Consider the following 17,628-nt stretch of genomic DNA (forward strand, 5'->3'; position numbering starts at 1 on the left):
GGTATCAGGTAAGATTAATTTTAATATACTAAATCTAATTTATTGTTTCTTATAACTAAAAATAGAAATGCCATAGGTCAAATCATTTTCAAGAGTAGATTAAAGGCTGAGAAGGCTATTTTAAAATAATGCTGTCAAGAGAACCTTTAACCAAACAACATTTTCTCTATTTCAAAAAGTATGTTTAAGACAGATTCTCAGAAGTTAAATTGTAAGTTTAAACAGTATGAAGGCTTTTCATACATACTGCCAAACTGCTTCCCAAAAGGATTATTCACTTTACTGTCTATAAATATAAGAGAATATTTCTCTGCACCCTTGTCAGCAATGAATGAGCATTAGAAGAAAAATAATTTTTAAATTGATAAAAATAAGATTGGCATTTTGCGCCTTTTATGAGTTGTCTTTGTTAGCTTTCTCTGATTTAGTTTCGTGAGGGCTTAGTATAACCTGAGCTTTCACTAATCCTTTGCTTTATTTGCTGCAAACCCTAAATCTTGCCTGCCCTATATTTTCGGTGTTTACAAACGTGTCCATTTTCCCTTTATAATTCCTTATAATGCTTCCTCATTGAGACAGTTTACCCCATAAAAGAGGTTTGAGAAATCTTAATTCTACTGTGTTCCCACTTTTCTAAACATAAAAACAAATACAAAAAATAGAACTTCATTTCTTTTACCTGGGGAAATGGATTTTTCCCTTCCACATTCCTAAGTGTTCCAATAATAGATGAGCAACACTTCCTCAGGGATTTCATTTTTTAAAATAAGGCATGCTTACCTTATTTAAAAATAACCTTTTCCTGCTTATAAAAGTATTAAGTGAAAACAATACTTATTTAGTGCCTACTATGTGTCAGGCCATGGGTTAGGAACTACATACAAAGCAGTGAATAAAAAAAGATATTGTTCCTGTCCTCAATTATTTGAGGGACATGAAAAACAAATGGCAAAAACAAAACCCTTAATAAGCATTCATACACTAAAATTAGTGAACTCTTGATTCTATGAATATACATTTATAAAAATTAGATACCATCCAAAGTGTTTTATACTAAGTAAACCCCCACTCCCGCAAATAACTTTAAACTATTAGTTCCAGAGAATGGCTTTTTGATGACTGATAATGATGACTAATAAGACTGAAAAAATATAGTAAGGTGTAAAACTGCAGCTCCCTATATATACAGATGAAAGTAGTGCATGGCATGAGGCCAAACACATAGTAAATTAAACAGCTAATCTGAAACCTGCAAGCTTAGAAAAAAGTCTTGATCAACTACTGTGGGGGAAATTTCTCCTGTAGCAACATGGCCTTATGACCAATATTATGTCGCTACATTTTTATAATTTACAATTTAGAATGTGTACTTTATAATTGTTTATGAAAGGACAAAAACACCTATTTTTTCAAGTGGTTTTCCCTTATTGTAGAATGGCACTGTCCAGTATGGTAGCCACTAGCACTAGAAATGTGGCTAGTCCAAATTTGAGATGAGCTTTAAGTATAAAATGCACAGATTTTGAAGACTTAGCACACACAAACAGAAAAGATACTCACTCCTTATACTGATTACATTATAAAATGATTTTTTAATGAGTAAAATAAGTCAATTTCACTGTTTTTACTTTTTTAATGTGGCTACTAGAAAACTTTAATATATGTTGCTGCGTGGTATTTCTATTGAACAGCACTACTTAAAAACAGCAGTTCTTAAAATGCATCAGAAGCACTCAGAGGGCCACTTCACAGAGCTTCTGATTTTCCTGGGGTAGAGCCAGAGAAACTGCATTTCTACCAAGATCCTACGTGATGGTAATGCTGCTGCTGGTCTGGGGACCAAACTTTGAAAACAACTGCTCTAGAACAATGAGGCATTCCCTATCAAAATGTGAAAGGGTGTGATTATAGACCCTGTGAACATCTAGTCTCCCCAGAAAAGTGCACATACAAGCATGCAAGGAAAAGAGCACTCTGATGTACAGCTGGAGAGAATTCAAATCAGCATAACCTTTCTGGTGGGCAATACAGCAATAATCAAGAGTCTTAAAAATGTGCCTTTAGTTCATGAATTTTACTTTAAAATTTTTTACTAATAATGTATGCAAAGAAGTAAACAAAAGGATATTCATTAAGACATTGTTTATAATGAAATCATTAAGGCAATGCTGAATAATGAAAACTTGGAAATAAACTAAATGTCAAATAATCACATTTCTAAAAACCTTTGAAAATTTAATGCTGACAGACAGTGGTGTTGTAAGAGCATTTATGCTCTGCAGTCGTTTCAAAAGGTGCTCCTTGAAGCCCTCAGGGTGGTTTCTAGAAGGTTTGCAAGGCTAGGGCAGGGAATAAAGGGTGAAAGATTCAAGTAGAAAAGTCCCACTTTTACTTATTTAATAGATTTGCAACTTAAGATCATTTGACAAAGGATTCTACCACTTGAAAGAAGTTTGAAATCTATGGAATAATTCATGAAATAGAAAGATATCCCCCAAATATTTTCAAGTGAAGAATAAAAAATATGTAAGGTATGACCTTTGATTTATCATTCACAGTTAACTTTTTTGAGCAATTGCATTCCAAGCAACTCATGTAAGTCTCACACCACCTATTATCTTTATACCCATTTACCGATAAGGAAACAGAGACTCCAAATATATAACTTGGTTAATGTTGCTCAGGTAATTAGTCACTAATAAGCTGTGCTTTTTTAACAACTATGTTTTACTGCAAATGAATACTTAAGCACTCAAAAATTAATGAAAGGGTATAATAAAAGAGGTTAAGTGGATATCTTTGGGTCATGAAGTATGGAAGGGATTTTAATTTTCTGTTTTATCTATTTCCCAAATTTTACATGATCTCTTATAATCAGGAAAAAATCCCATGTTACTAAGAGGCAGTCATTTTTGTATTACTCAAATAATCATCATCTTGGCAGCCTGTACCTAGAGTCTTTGAGTTCACTTCCTTAGGTCTGTTTGTTAGGATAAAAGGAGAAAGATGTCACCATTTCAACACTTGGTGCTCCAGCCTTTTCATTTATTCATGAAACATCTCCTCACTATGTGACAGGTATTATGCAAAGTATGAGTTCGCCAAAGGTATAGTCCGGTGAAGGGAACACACAAGGAAAGTATATATAATGTAATTTGTGCACCAGAAGAAATATGAGCAAAGTATAGGGGTATAAGGAAGAGAATGATTAAATCTACTTGGGGAAGAGTAATGATCAAAGAGGGCTTTAGCTAGATGATAGCTGGTTCTTAAAAAAAGAGACCAGTGTCCTACATAGACAACTGAGGGACATTTTAGTAAAGGGAGCAAAATAAAACACGGATGCATAAAAGAATATGATGTGTTTGATGAACAGTGGAAAGTTTCAAAGGGCTGGAACATAGGTTGCAAAGAGGAGAAACTTGGGCAGTTAGTCTGGTAATAACCTAGGTGTTGAGGCAACTTGATAAAAAGCCTTGTACGTTCAGCTAAAACATTCAACCACATGGAGAGTGGGGAACCAATGGAGACGTCTATCTGGGGAAAAAGGTTAAGCTTGACTTTTAGAAATATAACACTGGTAATTAGTGTAAAACATGAAGCAAAGTAGAAGAGATGAGAGGCAAGTGGTTTGGGAGAGCCTCACTCTGAATGTAACTTGTAGATTTTCTTTAATTACCTGACAACTTTTGTAGGCCAATACTTTTTTCCTGAAGCAACATGTACTTTGACAAGTCAGTTAAGTGATCTGAACAAACTCTAGTTTCTTTATGTATAAAACAAAGCTGGACTAGATGCCCTCCAGGATTCTCCTGCCAGTATACTTCTAAGCCCTAAGAACAGGCCACCATTTCTTCCTTAGTATTTGACTTAAAGCAGAGTTACATGAGTATTGCTTCTTAAATGTGAAAGAATGATTACTGAATGGTATTTTTATGTGCTAACTTTCTCCGGAATCTCCTTTCCTCCTAAGCAATGTATCAATCCATGTGTATGATCACTGAGATAATATGAGGGAGTAAAGGGAAATGTTGGATGGGAAACTTTTCTACTCTTTGAAGACTCAAGTAGATAATTCCAAGTGCTTAACTGTAAAGGGGCATATAGAAAAAATACCATTTGCATCTTAAATCAAACAGTTATAATTAAAAAAAACAAACACCTGAGTACATACTATTTCATTAATCCCACTGAGTTTGCCTGAAGTAAGCTTTGGTCTGGAAGCAGGCCTTGGAGGTGGGACAATGGTGCCTACAGAAAGAGGAGTTGTGGGCCTGGCTGGTAAGGGGAAAAAGAGAATTTGAAGAAAATCATTAGTTTGTAGCAATCCTTACATAAAGACATCCTATTATAGAGGAACTCTTAGGACTCAAAGCTCATTTTCAGGAGTTTTTAAATATATATAATTATTGATATTTGGTGAAATACTGGGAATCTATCAAATAGGCTTTTCTTGAAGCTAACAATATTCCTGGAAAAAAAACAAAAAACAAAAAACATTAACTTTTCAGTAGAACTGACACACATCAACTGTATTCCTATTTCAATTCTTTATACCCGTAAAAAAATAAAATCTGACAAATAAGCTAGTGAAAATAAACCAATTGAAGGCTAAGGTCTTTAGTTTATTGCCAGTCCATCTACTTACAGACAGTAATGTAAGACCAAGCCTTTGAAGTAACACCTTCGAAGTAGTAACATGAACTCTAAATAAAACACTTACCTTAATTAAAAGTCAAATTACAGGGGCGCCTGGGTGGCTCAGTTGGTTAAGCGACTGCCTTCGGCTCAGGTCATGATCCTGGAGTCCCGGGATCGAGTCCCGCATCGGGCTCCCTGCTCAGCAGGGAGTCTGCCTCTCCCTCTGACCCTCCCCCCTCTCATGCTCTCTCTATCTCATTCTCTCTCTCAAATAAATAAATAAAATCTTTAAAAAAAAAAAAAAAGTCAAATTACAAGTTGAATTACACTGCAAAGTTTCTGGTGATAATTAGAAGTATTAAAAATATCTTATTTATGAAAAAAATTCCTGCAAATCACTATAATTTTTGGTAAGAAAACACCCCCTATAGAAGTCCTATATAACATTCACTGCTCCTAAATCCTACATAAATTTAATGTTCACTGTTTTTTCAACGCCATCTGCAAGTTTTGCCACTTTATAAATCAGACACTAACCTGAGTAGTCCTAATTAAAAATAACTCTATCTTGGTAGAAATTAATGAAATCCAAGTGTACATCATCAAAAGTCACGAATGTATTAGCATAATCAAAACAAGAGTGAAGAATGGAAGCAAATACATTTAAATCATCTCTTTTCTTTTTTTTTTTTTTTTTAAAGATTTTACTTATTTGTCAGAGAGGGGGAGAGAGGGGGAGCGGCAGGCAGAGAGAGAAGCAGGCTCCGTGCTGAGAAAGGAGCCTGACGAGGGACTCGATCCCAGGATCCTGGGATCATGACCTCAGCCGAAGGCAGATGCTTACCCGACTGAGCCACACAGGCATCCCTGTTTAAGTCATCTTTATTTTAAAGGATTTTCAAATCCCTTTGGTTCATTCTAAAAGGTGGGGCTGTAATTCAGACTGAAGAATATGGATGGGAAGAAATATAAATCATTACATTAAGTTTGCAGATGTGCAAAGTTAAAAATATATGAACAGGCCTCAGTATATCCATGGAGAAACAAACTGACGACCCATGGTCACTGATGAAGCAATGTAGGTGTGAAAGGAAGGAGAATGGAGGCAACAGGAAAGGCAGTCACAGAGGCGTGAAAGTCACAGCGTGAGGGGTATGGAATCATTTAGAAAGCATGTCCTAGGAAAGGATAATAGATACAAGCACAGTTCAAGTTGCTTGAAGGAAACAACATAAAGCTGCTAAGAAACCATGTGTAGATTCTAAGGCTGCTGCCTTCTTCCAGTGAGCACCACTTCTTTCATGCTGCGCTCCTACTTTAAACAGTACACTGGAAGAAATGTGCACCAACCTGAGAACCATAACACTTCCCTGTGCTATGACATACTGACTTTAAAAATAGGCTCATTATCAATGAAAACAGCACTGACCGATATCCAAGTTATTTCAAGCTTGTGAGAGCTTAACATCATAGAGACATGTATACCTGAGCTTCATTACTGACAAATGGCCTGTCCAAATTACAGTAAGATTGACTCCAAACAAACCTAGCCTGGTAGAACTGTTAAAGTTCAGCTCTTTCAAATAATCACAATTTGCTTTTTCAAATTCCAAATACATGCTGGTTTCAAGTAAAGACTCAATTACTGTACACTCAAACAAATTATTGCGAGACAAAGAGTTTCTGTTGCACTCTTCAAGTTCCTTAAGCTGAAGGAGGGGAAAGCAGTTGAAAACCAGAAGCAACAGGAAAATTCTTGAACAAAAGCATGAATCTACATAGCCAAATAGTTTTCTTGTTTCAGGTTAATGTTATTTTAATCACTCAAAACTAGAAAAATGTAGTAATACATTTTTTAAACAAAAACCTGAGCCCAAATTTTCTATTAACTGAGGAAAATAAGTACGTGGATTAAGAAACTTAAAAAACATATGAGTAAAACTGAAGGTCCAAAATATATAAAGCCATAATTATTCCTGTCTTCTCAGAGGAGCAAAAGGTATCTCTAACAGTTGGCAAAAGTCTAAACACTGATACATAAATAAAACCCTCCTATGATAAGTCTTACTGTAGACCACTTCTTCTGTTGATGAATTAACTGAGCACTTGTAATCTGCAAAAATGCCTTAAAATTATCTTTTGAAAAATATTAGACTAGTTTTTTATATTAATTCCAACACTAGATTTTATCTATCACTAGCCAGTCAGGCACTTTGCTGAGTAACACAGCACTATCACCTTTTCACCTTGTCAAATCTTTTGAGATTTTTACCATCATCTCTTTTCAACATGACTAACATTCTTGGAAAGGTAAAATAATTTGACATCATTTTTCAGACTGTATAGGAAGGTAAAAATGCATACAAAAGTGAACTTAAAACATGTATTAACCTTTTGTTACTTTTTATTTCATAGCTACTACACATCCAATGGCCACTGAACAAAAATGAACCATTTTTAACCTGAAGTTAAAAGTGATAGGGGTGAAACATACTTGAGACAGTTAGCAAGAGGAAAAGCAAGAACTTTTTTGAAAAGGAAGAGACAGTGCTGAAAGAGTAAGAAACTATGGGCAGAGTTAGGAAGAAATTTTCTATATAACTAAAGCCTCTGTGATACCAATGTGAAAATTTTTATTCAGTATTTTGAAAAAATAATTTTAAATATATTAACAAAATTGAAAAACATACTTAGAATGATCTTCATTCTAAATACAAAACATCATTCTGACATTTTCACTAAACAAAAAAGAGACTGTAATGACAACTTCAGTTTTTCCTGTATACTTACTTTTCTTATACAAGCTATTAGGTTAGTTTTATAAAACTAAATAATAACATGCCCATTGAGGAAGGCTATAATGCCACTTCAGATTATGTTCAACAATCTTTCATTGTTTCTTGCTGTTTTACAAGTATTAAATATAGATCACTGCTCCTTCAAAATTCCAAATTGGAGTTAAGGTTGCCTAACATCCATTTATAATTTCTTTTAAAAATTGGTTTATGAACAATCTAATTTTAAATACCGGTGTTTACTTTATTAATAGTAAAATGTTTTGGAATGGCTTATAGTTTAGTTAATATGTCAGAGTGCAATAAACAGAATGAAGACTTTAAAATTAGTAAGATCCAGGTTTGAATCAATGCTTCATCATTTCCTATGAAATGATCTCAGAGAAGTTCCTGATCATCTCTGAGCTTTACTTTTTTTTTAATCTACAAACAGGGACATTAAAATGGACTTCATGGAGCAGTTAATGAAGTGAAACTAAACAGAGTGTGTGTAACTCCTAGCAGAGCAACGTGGCATGAACTCGATCAATTCAAGTTCTCTCCTCACCATTCCATCACTCTCCTAACCCCAAATACTGAACAGCATTCATGAAATCCCAGAGAAGGCTGAAGACCAACTTAAAGTGAATTTATTTTCTTGCTTTGAACAAGCAATGGTTTTATTAAACAAGCATTTTGATGCCTACTTGGATTGTTGGCTAGTGGGATTTTATATTTTGAAGAAAAGAGAAAATGAACATATTCTTGCCAAAACAACAACTAAAAAGCATTCATCAGGTTCTTTGACACATTGCTTGGGAAGTGCTAAAGCCTTTCTGGAAAGCAGTTTGGCAATAAATACCAATGGGTATATCTTGAGACTCAAACGTTGTACTGATAAATTATAAGGATATTACGAAACGTACACAAAATTCTATCCATGGCTTTTCATAATACTAGAAAACTGGATGCAACTCAAATGTCTGGTAAGAAAAGACTGATAACACTAATGCACATCTATGCAGTGGAATTATCTAAGAACAGTGAGAATTATTTGGGCACTGATAAGGGAATGATGCATAGAAATATATAAATTAAAAAAATTGGTGTTTCATAAATTTTTGTTTAAGCCATAGGTCCTTCAGCTAACAAAACCAGTATAAAATCACTTTATCTGGCAATATGAGAGGATAAGTTAAGAATATTTTTTATCGCTAAGTATAACACAAAAGTGACTAATGAATTCCTCAGTTTAAATATATATATATACACATACACACACACACATTACCTGATGATGATGACGAAGTTAGTGAAGTTGAAGAAGATGAATCAAGAGATGGTCCAAACAGGGGATCCCAAGCAAGTAAATCACTGGTCCCTTTCCTGCAATAACATTTTAAAAATAAAGATTTTAACAAAGGAATATTTTATTAGTATAAAATTTAGTCACTTTTATCTCACAGAATTGTAATAGCTAAATATATAGCATTTAAAAGTTGGATATTCTGCCAATGGAATATGTGAAGAAACTTAACAAATACTGGTTTAAATTAAAATTTTTTTTAACTACTATAAGCAGAACTTCTGATAACATTATGTAGGAGGCAGTAGAGAAGATAATGGGCACCAATCACACCTTCTTAACTGTGTTTGGGGCTGTAAGAATAGAAATCATTTCAGCTTTACAAATGAAGAAAAGCAGCCCACTGGAGTCTAAATGAGCTGCCCAAGGACACAAAGGTACTTGATTCTACAGTAGTGTCAGGTCTGTTCATTCACACCTAGCACCAAATCATGCACAGGAAATCAGGCAGAAATTTTATAAGGTCAGAGTTAAGTACTTTTAAAAAAATCTTTTACCCTTTCCTCTTCATCTTTGAAATTGGCAAGTACAGAAGTAAGCCCAACAGCTTGATATAAATTTCAAAGGTCTGATTACTATAGTAGATCATGCAAGGGCAGGACTTCTCCCTAGACAATCCACAGCCTGGGCCACTGCGGCAGTCTAGTGAAATGTTTGGATCATGCATGTCTTTTTACGAGAGGTCATCAAGACTATGGACAAAATCATCAAGAGCATCAACTTTCAAGTTTCAAAAAACTCAACATGCTGTATAACCAAAGATTTCCCACCAATGACCCCTTGAAATCCACCGGACTAATTTCTCTTAGGATTCAACTTAATCCCATTAAAACAATATTTTAATGTATCAAACTGCCATTATTTAATAGAGTGTTTTTAAATCTTAGAAAACAGGCTCATTACAATGAAAATGGTACAATTATCTATAAGCACATATCTAGTATCTCAACATGCACCTACATGGAAGCATACTACATCCTGTATATAAAACGTAGAGAATCACAACTGCATAAATTACTAAAAACAAAATTTTTAAAACACTGAACTTACCTTTAAAAATGATAAATGAATACCATCACTGTGCTCAATTAGTGCCTAGTTTTCAAAGTATCAAATTATCTTAAGCTATCCATTTAATGAAGCCTATACTTTTACTTATGCAAAAAAGAAATTAAAAGAATGTATTCTTATTGACAGATACTGAAATGAAAAAGGACCCATGAAACACTGGCTTAAAACATTTTTTTCTTTTTAAAAAGAGCTAGCAACACGTTTTCTAGCCTTTTTAACTTAATTGAGACACTTCCTTGTTTTGAAGTTCATGAAAAGGACAATCTATTTTACACAGTCACAGCCAAAACTGAAGGAAGAAAGAAAATTTCCATGAGAATAACTAGTTGAAATACAGACATGAACGAACTTGGGACATTAGCCTTTATTTAGAGGCAGTGAAGCCACCAAGGCCATTTATAAGGATTTTTAAAAAAATTATAGTGTCAAATGAGAATTTAAAACAGCTAGAAACTCCAGAGTGTTTCACAGCTTAGAAAAGAGGATGATTACCAACACTCAAACTGAAACTGCAAAGATAATAAAACTCTAGAAAAAAAGGACAAAAGAATATTTAATTCTAAACACAGTAAAGGGGTAAGGATGAACAGGTAGAGGACAAAGGTTTTTTAGTACAGTTGAACTATTCTGTATGACACCATAATGGTAGAGACACATGTCCTTACCCATTTGTCAAAACTCACAGGATACATAAGAACAAGAGTGGATTCTAATGTAAACCACGGTGACAATGATGTGTCAGTGTAGGTTCATCAGTTCTAACAAATGTGTTACTCTAGTGGGGGATTCTGATAGTGAAGGAGGCTGGGCATATATGGGGGCAGAGAATATATATGCAAAACCTCTGTAGCTTCCCCTCAATTTTGCTATGAACCTAAAACTGCTATGAATAGTCTATTTAAAAATAAAATATAACTATGAAACTTACTCATTGGATGCAGCACATGGCTTTGATTTTGTTAGCTCCTCACCTAATTAAAAAAATCGAAATATGAAAAAATTCATAATCTGAGTAATATTTAAATGTTAAGAGAAACATTATATGCATAACTCATTACTATGAACAATTTTAAAATTGTGGAATTGGTAACAGTTTTTTAAATTATGAAGAAAAGGAAAATAAGACTTTTTTTTAAGATTTTATTTATTTATTTGACAGAGACACAGCGAGAGAGGGAATTTAGAGGGAGTGGGAGAGGGAGAAGCAGGCTTCCCGACGAGCAGGGAGCCCAATGCAGGGCTTGATCCCAGGACCCTGGGATCATGACCTGAGCCGAACAAAGGCAGACGCCTAACGACTGAGCCACCCAGACGCCCCAGGAAAATAAGACTTCAGCAAGTTTTCTAACATGCTAAGAATATCATCTAAGAATATCAAAATAATAGCTGAATTTCTGCTATGTCCTCATTTCTTCTAACATCTTTGGTAAGAAATTACTTAGGTCAATGAAACTATGATATTCATGAAAATAAAACTGCTGTTCAGATCACTGAAATATGGGCTAGAACTATAAAAGTTAGAACATACGTTGAAATACGTTATTACTCAAGAATTATAGCTGATGAATCATGAAAGCATTTTTCAAGTTCTAAGAATATTATTATGTTGACCAAAAATAGTTATTCTTGAAGGATATCTTGAAAAATTAAAATTTTTATAGGAACCTAGAGCAAGTCTTGATAAGATAGGCTGTTTTGCTCCCTTTTGCACTGGTAATGTGAATCATTTCATTAGCAACTGTACGAAAGTAAAGAGACTCAGTAATGTGCAAAAGTCATGTCAGTTCATAAGCAAATTTCCCTGCACCTTAATGTCTTAGATCACTAACCAATAGCTGATGAATGAAAATACAGCAACATGGATAAGTGCAGCAAACTATGAGGAATACCACTCTGTACATGATGTCCCTTCCTACCACACTGTCCCACACTGACCTCAATTTGGCCCTCTGTTTGGCCCCAAAGTACCTACTGTGCTGTTCTCCTCCATGTTTCTGCAATTTGCCCTTTTGTAAGTAACTGCATAAAACCAGCCCACTTTTATCCTCCTTTTCCTGGCATCCCTATATCAATAAGCTACTCACCATTTTTTTTTAAACTAAAATCTTACTTTTAGTTTGGTATTTATTATGCATTTAATAAGTCTTGTCAATTGTGCTAGAATTTTTTTAAAAATTTTGATTTGAAGGAGAGAGCATGAACCGAAGGGGGGAGGGCAGGGATGGGAAGAGGAAGAGGGAGAAGCAGGTTCCCCACTGAGCAGGGAGGCCAACCTGGGGCTTGATCTCAGGATGCCGGGATCATGACCTGAGCCAAAGGGAGATGCTTAACTGACTGAGCCACCCAGGTACCCCTAATCTTATGGGTAGAATTTTTAATAGGATTGATGTTATGATTTTTATTAAGCCTTATGTTTACAAAATCGCATAACTTTTGAGTAGGCTGCCTCAACTCTACTTTTTCCCACCTTCGATATTTTTAATGATGATGCTGAAGATGCCAGCACCCACCTCCCAATTTTTTAGTATAATTAAGTTACTATACTAAAAACCATACAATACAAATTGCAATTATGATATGATTTATAAGTAAGTAAAGCTAAAACTTACTCATCTCATAATGCCTTCTGGTTCATGAGGCAGAGTTATGCCAGTTAAACAGTTTTAACATTGTTATCTTTGGCTTTGTTGATTTCTGAAAAATGTTGTAGCCAAGTATTAAACTTGAAGGCATGTCTAAATGCTAAAAGAAATAATATACCTAAGTTGTCTTCTGTTTAAAGTTAGTATCCTTCTAGTCTGTTGTTAACAGTTGTGATGAGAACAAACCATTTATTTCTCTAACTACATATGTAAGGCTACAATAAGCTTAGCAAACTGCCTAATAAAATTTTTTTAAGATTTTATTTATTTATCTGACAGAGAGAGAGCGCGCACAAGCAGGGGGAGCAGCAGAGGGAGAGGGAGAAGCAGGCTCCCCAGCAAGCAGGGAGCCTGACATGGGACTCGATCACAGGACCCTGGGATCATGACCTGAGCTGAAGGCAGACACTTAACCAAATGAGCCACCCAGGTGCCCCTGCCTGATAAATTTTAATAGACATAAAATAACCAATTCAAATGTCAAACTTACTAGATGAATTCCGATTCATCTGCACCTAAAACAGAAATGCAAACACTACGTGTCATTAAACAAATAATTTGGTAATGAAATACTTGGTAAAAAAAAAAAATTTTTTTTTAAATATATTTTTAATTTTTTTAAGTAGGTTCCATGCCCAACACGGTGTTTAAACTCACAATGCTAAGATCAAGAGTTGCATGCTCTAACAGAGTGAGCCAGCCAGGTTCATACTTCATAAACTGTTAATGGGCATCCAATTTTAAGTTGTTTTTAGTATATCTACTCAATTATAAACTACACTAAAAAAAACTTTCAGTGTTTTATAGTAAAAGATTATCAAAATGTTAGTACCTACAGCAAGATACTGTGATCTGCTAGTTTAAAAAATTTAAAACAAATACTTTGAAAATCAACATTCAAACATTAAAAGGATTTTTTTTTAAGTCAGTAGGTAAAAATATAAAATCTTGTACTTACTGGGCTGTGTCTCTAGTTGTACATGGAAAGAAAAAGACATAGTGTACATTTTAGAATTTAAAATATCTTATTTTCTTAGTCTCATAATTTGTCTATTCACTTCTGAATCATACCTAAAGTCTATACACCTTAAAACACATGCAGAACATTGTTAGGGTAAGGGACATGAGCTAGATAAGCAAACTGGCCAGCAAAATATACTCAAACTATCCTCTTTTCAAGCCCAATATTAACGATTAAAATTTCCTCATTATTTATTTTCTCAGTATGAAAGTAATATGTTCACCATTTTTTAAAAAATAGAAGAGAGAGAAAAGTACAAAGGACAAAATTTTAAACCATTAATGCTCTCACTACCCAGAGCTAGGTGTTTAATGTTTTGGCATATATATTCCCCTATAATTTGGTTTTTATTTATTTTTTTATTTTTTTAAGATTTTATTTATTTGACAGAGAGAAACATAGCAAGAGAGGGAACATAAGCAGGGGGAGTAGGAGAGGGGGAAGCAGGCTTCCTGCAGAGCAGGGAGCCCGATGCGGGGCTCGATCCCAGGACCCTGGGACCATGACCTGAGCCGAAGGCAGACGCTTAACGACTGAGCCACCCAGGCGCCCCTAATTTGGTTTTATTTATTTACATGTATTTTTTAAATTAGTTTTGCTCTTACACAATAAAGAATTTTTAATGGTTTCATAACTTCATTTATATAATAACAGTAATAAAATTATATCTATATAATAATAATTATATCTATATAATAATCTGAGCATTAATCCTAATGTTAAAATAGCAATAAATAAAATAGCAAACCTCACTTCAGAACTTTTTGGTAGAAAAAAAATTAAATGCTAAAAGTGCATGACTGAGAGAAAAACACCTTTTCCCAAATACATACAGACTATTTAAAATACATAATTAAGTAACAATATGAAATGGGGAGAACTTTTATTCTCCATTATCGAGGAGAACAGGCTTAATATCAATTATGATAAGCATGTACAGATAGACTAAATTGTCATTCTAAGCTTTTTCCCCCATAGTTTAACATTCCTGAACTTAGAGTATGACATCAATGGAAATATTAGTTACAGCAATTTTTTTTTCCTCCCTCAAAACCTGTTAAGTGTGGTATCTTAGAATTGAGGAATTAACCATGATCACTAAAAATTTTTGTATTTGCCTTTTTAAAATATAAAACATATGGAAAAACAAACCTTGCAGTTACAAAAGCAGCAGACATATAATTTAATCTTTAAATCCCTTTTTACAGAATTCCCATTCACGTAAGGTTCATAAAATATGGATGAAAATCTTTAAAATTAGATGAGGAAAAGATTAATACTGCCAGTTAAAATTTCTGAAACATACAGTTTATAAAATAAAATGGCAGAAAAAGATTTTCTACATTTTTGTTTCCTTGTAAAACACTTTCGAAGGGAAGCAAAACTAAGCCAAACTCAAGTTTATTTGCCTATATAAAAATTAAAAACTATATACCTCAATAAAATGGAAGAAAAATTATAAAATATTTCCTTATCCAATATGCTTAATTAACTATTGCTAAAATTAACCAGATGCAAGTAGATGAGGTAAAAAAATAAATAAATAAATAAAGGCTTCTATGTAAAAAGCACAAACTTGTTCATTTTCTTACTTACAGATATTGCTGGTGAGAGCGTGATATTTCCTATAGACACTTTTAATTCATCCAAGGAAGCCATTGTGTGATGGGAGTTATTTGGATGCATAGGTTTGATCTGTATCCGATACTTCTTTGGTTCTTCATCTTCAGAATCAGAATCACTAGATGAGTAGAAATGGTTCTCTTTGGTATGTGAATATCAGTCAAAGAATTTAGTTTTTAAACTATCTTAACGCATAACCAGTTTTTCACACATTTATAAAAAGGAATATAAACCTTTAAGAGATCAGATGGACTTTAACAGATACAGAACTACTAACTTTCATTAGTAAAAACATGTCAAATGAAAAATATGGAGTCACATTTTTAAACAACAGAATATTGTGTTATAATGGTCTACTTATAGACACAATCCATAGGAATATCCAGATAATAAAAGGATATCATTCTGATTTGCTTCTGGTTTTATACTATAGCCTTCTTCATCTACATCAGGAATGTTCTATGGGAAGAAGAAGAAAAAGACTTACTATAATGATGGCTCCAACTACAGAAATATAAAAGATTAGCAAAACAGCTTTACCTTTTACAGCAGCTACATCATTTATCAAATAACAACAGGTTCATAAAATTAGTAACACTGGGAAAGTTCTATCTTTTTGGTTAAGTTAACTTCAGCTCACATTCTGTACTTTACTTGTCTGAAAGAGAAAAGCACTGCAAAATGAAAGGGGAGAAACACTACAAGGAAGAGAACAGGTATTCAGGCAGGAACACCAGCAGTTCTGTAACCAAAATTTCACCCAATTCTTTAAAGTGAAGAAATAAAAGCACAAGACTGTATGTGTCTGGAAATGAGAGATGATGAAATCAGAGGACTGGCAGGTTAAATAAATGGAAATTTTATCAAAAATACAGAATTAAAAAAAACAAAAATGAAAGATGACCAAAAAAATTAAAACTACACTAAAATATTGTCCCTTACATGAGACAGGCAAAAATTCAGATGCTCAAAAATACACTCTGTTAGCAAACTGTGGGAAAATGTACTCTTATACTTTGCTGGTATAAATACAAAATAGTATAATCCCTACAGAGAGAAATTTAGCATTATCTAACAAAAACAGATATGTATTTATTACTCTCCCACCCAGAAATTCAATTTCTAGGAATTTACCCTAAAGATACACCCCAACAATTTAAACACACATATGCAACAAGTTTATTCATCAAAGATGATTTGTAATTCAGAATTGCTGGAAAGCACCTAAATGTCCAAGCATAGTTGAATAAACTATAGTACATACAGAAAACAGAGTACCATTTAATTATTTTTTAAAAAATGAAAAAAAGTTTCCATGAACTCACTGAAATGACTTATAGGAAATACTGCTAATTGAAAAAAGCCTAGAAGTAAGAAAGATGGGAAAATTTAAAAACACAGATACCTGCTTATCTTTATGGGAAAAAAGCCACTGGAAGGAGAAATCAGAATACAATGAAGTTGGTTACCTCCAAGGGATGATGATGAAGTCAAGGAGGGACACTTCTCTAAGTATGCTATGTTGAGATAATATTCCTGTTTTTAGGAATATTTAAGTAGTTAAGCATGAAGGGCCATAATGTATAGAATTTATAGTGAAATGGATCAGAAAAAAACTTATACACACATGAACACATGCATGTAAGAAGAATGCAACTGTTACAGCAAATGTAATAAAAAGTTAAGGGTATACAAGTGTTTTTATTTGGAAACTTTTTTTTAAGATTTTATTTATTTGAGAGAGAGCGAGCACCTGCAGAGGGATGGGCAGAGCGAGAGGGACAAGCAGACCTCCCCCACTCCCTCTGAGCAGGGAGCCCAATGTGGGACTCAATCCCAGGACCCTGAGATCATGACCTGAGCCGAAGGCAGATGCTTAACCAACTGAGCCACCCAGGCATCCCAGAAATAACTTCTAACTTACAAAAAAAAAAATACAAGAATAAAACAATTCCAAAAAGTTAAAAAAAAAAAAAAAGATCAGCAAGAAATGCCAAGCGATCAGTTGGAAATGGAGAGCCAGTATTCTTCTACTGGTAAAGTTCGCTGTTCTCTTCCTCCATTCACCTGCTTAAGCTCAACAAAAGGCACAGCACAAAGTCAAGGAGAACTAAGAGCAGAATTTACATGGCTACAGCTTCCAATCTGAATAAAAAGTCTACTGCAGCCAGCAGTGAGTTAACAGACTGGATTAAAATCTAGAAATGAAAAATCTAATAGTAAAGAGCAGATTCCATATATTAAAAAGATGACAAGTATATAGTTACATCCCTAGAACTAGAGTATTTTGAGTTCTACATATTGCTTGCTTTTATGCAAATATTTAAAAATACTTTAAAAAATAAACTTTACCAAATGTGAATTCATTAGAAGTCAGAATTAAGGTTTTTATAAAATACTTGATTTTTATTCCCAGTACCCTAGAAACATACCAGATGTTTAATCCCCTAGAAGTTCTAAGGATTTGCTGATACTACTTTTAAATTTGTT

The 17,628-nt window shown here is 33.9% G+C and overlaps 1 protein-coding gene across 1 annotated transcript in view; it reads right to left on the minus strand.

The window, feature by feature from the left end:
• FCHO2 (FCH and mu domain containing endocytic adaptor 2) overlaps nucleotides 1–17,628 on the minus strand; it is a 115,283-nt gene that overhangs the window by 27,248 nt on the left and 70,407 nt on the right. Inside the window, exons 12-18 of the mRNA XM_081826764.1 lie at nucleotides 15,537–15,597; nucleotides 15,112–15,284; nucleotides 13,453–13,464; nucleotides 12,985–13,009; nucleotides 10,781–10,823; nucleotides 8,707–8,801; nucleotides 4,175–4,278 (exon numbers count right to left, since the gene is read on the minus strand). Of these exons, the coding sequence (XP_081682890.1) occupies nucleotides 4,175–4,278; nucleotides 8,707–8,801; nucleotides 10,781–10,823; nucleotides 12,985–13,009; nucleotides 13,453–13,464; nucleotides 15,112–15,284; nucleotides 15,537–15,597 (513 nt within the window). The remainder of the gene's footprint in view (nucleotides 1–4,174; nucleotides 4,279–8,706; nucleotides 8,802–10,780; nucleotides 10,824–12,984; nucleotides 13,010–13,452; nucleotides 13,465–15,111; nucleotides 15,285–15,536; nucleotides 15,598–17,628) is intronic.

The sequence above is a fragment of the Leptonychotes weddellii genome, chromosome 7 (assembly GCF_054177405.1).
Source record: "Leptonychotes weddellii isolate Sample4059 chromosome 7, ASM5417740v2, whole genome shotgun sequence".
NCBI lineage: Eukaryota > Metazoa > Chordata > Mammalia > Carnivora > Phocidae > Leptonychotes > Leptonychotes weddellii.